Source organism: Argentina silus (genome assembly GCF_951799395.1).
Source record: "Argentina silus genome assembly, chromosome: 12".
Taxonomy (NCBI): Eukaryota; Metazoa; Chordata; class Actinopteri; order Argentiniformes; family Argentinidae; genus Argentina; species Argentina silus.
In genome coordinates this window covers 11,560,402-11,565,567 of record NC_139666.1, presented here as the reverse complement: position 1 = coordinate 11,565,567, position 5,166 = coordinate 11,560,402, and the positions used below count along the sequence as shown (strand labels likewise).

The window sequence follows — 5,166 nt, the reverse complement described above, 5'->3', positions numbered from 1 at the left end:
TGTTGTGGGTGTATTTTGTGTTTTTGTTTACTTTCACACCTACAATATGTTTTCACGTCTTGTTGAGGATATAATAAACCACACAACTGCAGATGTTGCCCTGTAGGACTACCCTGCCAGTTGTCTTTTACCAATGTCAGACTAGTTAGGTCCACAGTCTAACCTGTTAGAAACATAACCTGCCTCCTGTTAATGTTTGCTTACATTGCGACAGGGAGTACATTAATTAATCTAGACTACAACCCAATGAGATGACTGAAATACAGTAGACTGAGGACATGACCTATACAGAAAAATCATTATGGTTTGTTCATAGTCTGAAAAAGAGACATACAGTACATCAACGGTAAGGTGTGTGACAGTAGCAGGCATTAAAATGGTTCAGAGTGCAACCTCATTACAGCCCTGTGCAATACAATATACATTCAATATATATATTCAAGCCTGGATCAGATTCAGATAACTTTAGAATAAACTAAAGTACACTTTATTCAATTCAACAATACTGTTGAGAGACAGCATAGAAAATCACTTGACAGGTTGAGCCTGAATGAAAAACACTGCAACTGCAACTTAAATTACTGTTCTGTATCTGTTTTGTCATGCACTTTGTGTGTCGCATGACAAATATATTCCATGTCAAATTAAAATAACTTCCCTTCCAACTATTGCAGAGGCCCTGGAAACAGACCTCATAGCTGCAACACTTCTGTAACAAGCTTTAACATTCTCATTCCGGCTCTCCATCAAGTCTAAGAAACAACCAGAGGATAACACATATAGTATAAATAACAAGCAACATTCACTAAATGTTTCTGTTTCAATAAAATACTGGAAACCAATCGATCCCTCCATATCAAAGTATATGTCTGGTTATGACAAAGTAACATTTCATACACTACTTCATGAGAAATACTACCACACATCTTCACAACATTGCATAATAAGAATGTCAAGGAATCCTATTGATCAAAACAGCAAACTCTATTGTTCATATGAAACTTATGGCACTAGGACCTGTTCTGTATCTTTAAACGTCTTGTATACAAGAGGTAAAGGGGAGAGAGGGTTTGACCTGTTCTTTCTTGCAGTTAAGCATTCTTAGAATCATCCACACAGAGCTACTCATTCAAGACGCCAACCAAAACAAATTAATGTAAAACATCGAGCAAACAATTACACTAGTCAACTCAGATATCTGGGTCTAGAAGCTACGGAAGGTCGTCATATCCTTGGGCTCCTTGCTTGGTACACACCAGTCATCTGCCTCATGCATGGTCTTGTAGTGTTTCCATGCTGACTTGTTGTAGACAGGGAGCCTCTCGATGGACTCTGTTGATAATGCCTGCACAAAATTGTGAGGGGAATAATAGAATGGAAGAATGAGAATCAATAGTATCAATAATTTATATCCAATTGTGTTGGATTAGAAGGAAAAATAAGACCAATTTTATTTTTTCCATCTCAAACCATATATCTGTGTGGGAAAATGGAATGCTGACTTACCCGGATGTATATTACAGCATCAGTGCCATAGCCCTCCAGGGAGTACAGCTTCAAATCCCCTTGGAAGTACCTGGCATAGAGTCGAGAGATGGGCAGGCCGTACCCATAGCCGGCCTACAACAAATACACCGAACACACAGAGAATACTGAAATGAGTTCCTTCCAAATGCTGTAGAATTTCCTGACTCGTCACAATGAAATGGGAGGACTCACCAGAGGGGGGCGTGAGGCCTCCATTGTGGGCCGGGGGGCAGTGGAATAGGTGTAGGTGAACAGCCTGTCAATCTTCCTCAGGGGGACCCCTCCGCCACGGTCACTTACCTGGGTAATCAGAGCAACACAGACAACCCTCTCAATATTGAGTGATTCATGACACAGATCAGATAGCCTCACACTGCATTCTCAAGTTAGCTCTGCATCCTGATAGGAAGACCTACCGGTCAGGAAGATATTGAGCAGGGCAGAGCAGCTGTACCTTGACTGTCAGATCCTCACTCCCCAGTGCAACCTGAGCGTGTACAGGTGGATACTCCATGGCATCTCCATACAGCTCCATGGTGGCTCTCATGGCGTTCTGGAGAAATCAAGCCAACAGTTCAATTAATATCCTGTGGTAAAACTACAAAACTTTAAATCCATAGATAGTGACGAATTATGAAAAGTTGTTGAACGTATAGTATACCTTGAAAAGTTCAAATACCATGTGGTACAGATGGGATGGCACATACACCACATTTACAGGACTTCCATCATTGTTTCCTGTAGGAAAAATGTGAAAATGTTAATCATCATTCATAATGGTAGTTTAGTGTGCCATTAAAACACCTGAATTCCTTTAAGTGTGTAATGACTTTTATCTACTTAAGACTAGATATTACCGTGGAATTCTTCTAGTACCAATTCTGGAGAGTTCATGTAATATCGGTCACAAAGATTTCTTGCATTTTCATATGCATCTGGGAGAGAAAGAAAAGTTATTGTATTGCATTAAGTCTTATGCACATGGGCGCACTAATCACTCTGAAAAATCGAAACAAACACTGTGGGACATGTAGAGCTCTCACCCGTGACCACATCAGTGACACGACAGTGGGGATCAATACTGCCAATCTGTTTAGGATGCGCTGGGTTCACCCTCACTCTCCCACCAAAGAGCAGGGCTGAAGTGGACATGGAGATCACAGGTCAATACAGGTCATAATCACTAACATCAGTGCAATTTCGAGCTAGCTAGCTACAGTGTTGTCACAATACTTCAATCTCTATTTCCATAATTTGAAAGCTTTATTCCCAGTGATGTATTCCATCATTATGTCTCAAGATGTCTAAAAGCAACTCTGAATACCAAACCAGGTCCACTGAAGATATGACTGTTGAGCAATGCTCCAGGCCTCGAGGTCAGTGTGTAAGAGCTCTAACAGGTGATATGCTTCACGTTGAGACCATATATAGTGAAAAATGTATGCACTCACTGCAATGTAAGTCGCTTTGGATAAAAGCGTCAGCTAAATGACATACATTATTATTATATTATACGCTCACTGTGCTGGTTGAGCAGCATCCTGATGGATATTCTGCTCATGTAGAAGCGATCCAGGAAATACTGAACGTTCTGGCTGACGATAGGGTCTGTGCCGTAGGCCTCTTTGTACTCCACCACCCCCTGGGCCATGGTTGGAATGACATCGTTGTGTCGGTTTCTGATCTTTATGACAGCGTCTGTGAAACTGCACAGAGACAGACCCAAAAGGATTTATGATCCAGAGATGCCTAGCTACTAGAATGACAGAATATGTCACATCAACTCACTCATATGTGACTTTCTCATCATCAGCATTCTTGTCCTTGAACTCAATAATCTCCTGAAGACTTTGAATATACCTAAAGAGGAAGAAAAAGGACACAACCCAACCGTGAGGCTCTTTAATTTCATAAGCCTTATGTTTTTTGGAAGATGGAAGCTATTTCTCAACAACAAAAATAATTCGATTTAGACAGAGATGCCTACTCACCAGCTCTGGACCAAACGAACTGATGGGGTCCTTAGCAAATTATCAGGTAACAAGTTGATTTCCTTCATTATATTTGCCAATCTCACAGGTAACTCATGCCTGAGGAACGTAAACGATGTTCTCTCACATGCATTTTCCGAACCTGAAAATGGCAGCAGCCAAATGAGAGATGTTAAACGATAGTGAGCTTAAGCAAGCATTAGCTACCTGTAGCCAAACAACTATCCAGGAAGTTGATAAACCATTGACAGTAATGGCTGCAGTGCTCACACATTTTGGTTTTTGAAGTGCACTCACCGAAATCCAAGAACTGTTTCATTGAGAGGGGTGAGGGAGAGAATCTGGAATAATAGTCAATCTGCTTTCCAATGGAGGCATTGCTCATCAGGGCCCGTAAGATCCTCATTTTGACTGATTTTGTTATCGTTCACTGGCAAGCTAGTTGACCAAAGGACGACGATAGAAATGCAGTGTACTGTAGAGTGTTGCAGATGGTGAAGCACTGACCATAGTTCATACAGTGTGTCATCACACACACAACAAACGAAGCGAGTTACCTAGGTAGCTAACATTAGCTAGCTGGCAAGCTATATCAACTCTTTAGCGGCCGAAGAAAGAGCCAGGGCACGTTAGCAACCGCTATAAAAACACAATTCGCTAACTAACGATTCATTATGCTTATCAGAAAGTTAATCTCGCAGGTTATATAGCTTCAGTTGTCATTAATTGTACTTTGCTAGATAGCAAGGTAGTTCAATCAGAGATCAATACATAAATAAACTGGCTGCTAATTCCTCATTGGTCCGTGGTCCTTTACTTCACATGCGTCACTTTGAATGGTAAGCTTAGAGAAGTGCCTGTTTGAATGTCTAAAGATGGATTTATTTCCTCACATCAGTGGACTGAATAGCATTTTACAAAAAAATAAAATGTAACACAGGAGTCATTTGACCTCTTTTTATTGTAAGTTCTTCCCAATACAAGTCTGATTCTTCCACATCATGTATTCAAAAGTTACATCTGGTTTGAGGAATTAATGAATAGCCAGTGATGAGACATTTCCATTCATTTGGAACGTGTATGTACGATCATCATTACTGTATGTCAGCCTTTAGGCAACACAGCAATTTCCCTTTCAATGTATCAGCCACTGTATAAAAATGAAGTACAGTTTGATGGAGGCAATATCAAATAAAATACATTTATATTACAATGTAAACAAAACTGTACCTGAATGCTACTACAGTAGGATTGACAACAAGGATGCAAATTATGTGTCGATAAACTGTACAATGCAATGAAGTCTGTATTTGAGGGGGAGTGTTGCAGCATATACAATAGAGTACTGTACCAACTGTTTGAAATTATTGGCCATTGAATATTTCATTATGATTATTGTGTCAGGGGCATCTATAGCATTACAGCAATGTAACTGTCTAAACATGAATAAGGGCTGAAATAAAACCCAGCATGAGCGTCATCCTACAGTACATACTTTTTAGAACACAACATTACCTACATTATATTCTGTAAGGATTTGCAGAAACGTTTCCAAAAAAAAGCTGCGAAACAGAAACACAGTCTCTAACACTGCATTGTTTACAGCTAAATTGCAAATACCTAACAAAAATATTTCACAGTATTTGTA

General features: G+C 40.0%; 1 protein-coding gene across 1 annotated transcript; it reads right to left on the bottom strand.

Moving 5' to 3' along the window:
- Positions 1 to 449: 449 nt before the first annotated feature.
- On the bottom strand, positions 450 to 4,301 carry pdk1 (pyruvate dehydrogenase kinase, isozyme 1). The gene is made up of 11 exons (XM_083681431.1): positions 3,816 to 4,301; positions 3,519 to 3,660; positions 3,316 to 3,387; positions 3,049 to 3,233; positions 2,571 to 2,666; positions 2,385 to 2,462; positions 2,189 to 2,265; positions 1,982 to 2,080; positions 1,720 to 1,827; positions 1,507 to 1,620; positions 450 to 1,345 (listed from the first exon to the last, which is right to left on the bottom strand). Exons 1-11 carry the CDS (start codon positions 3,922 to 3,924, stop codon positions 1,205 to 1,207), a joined length of 1,221 nt encoding a protein of 406 aa, XP_083537557.1. The 5' UTR covers positions 3,925 to 4,301; the 3' UTR covers positions 450 to 1,204.
- Positions 4,302 to 5,166: the final 865 nt, after the last annotated feature.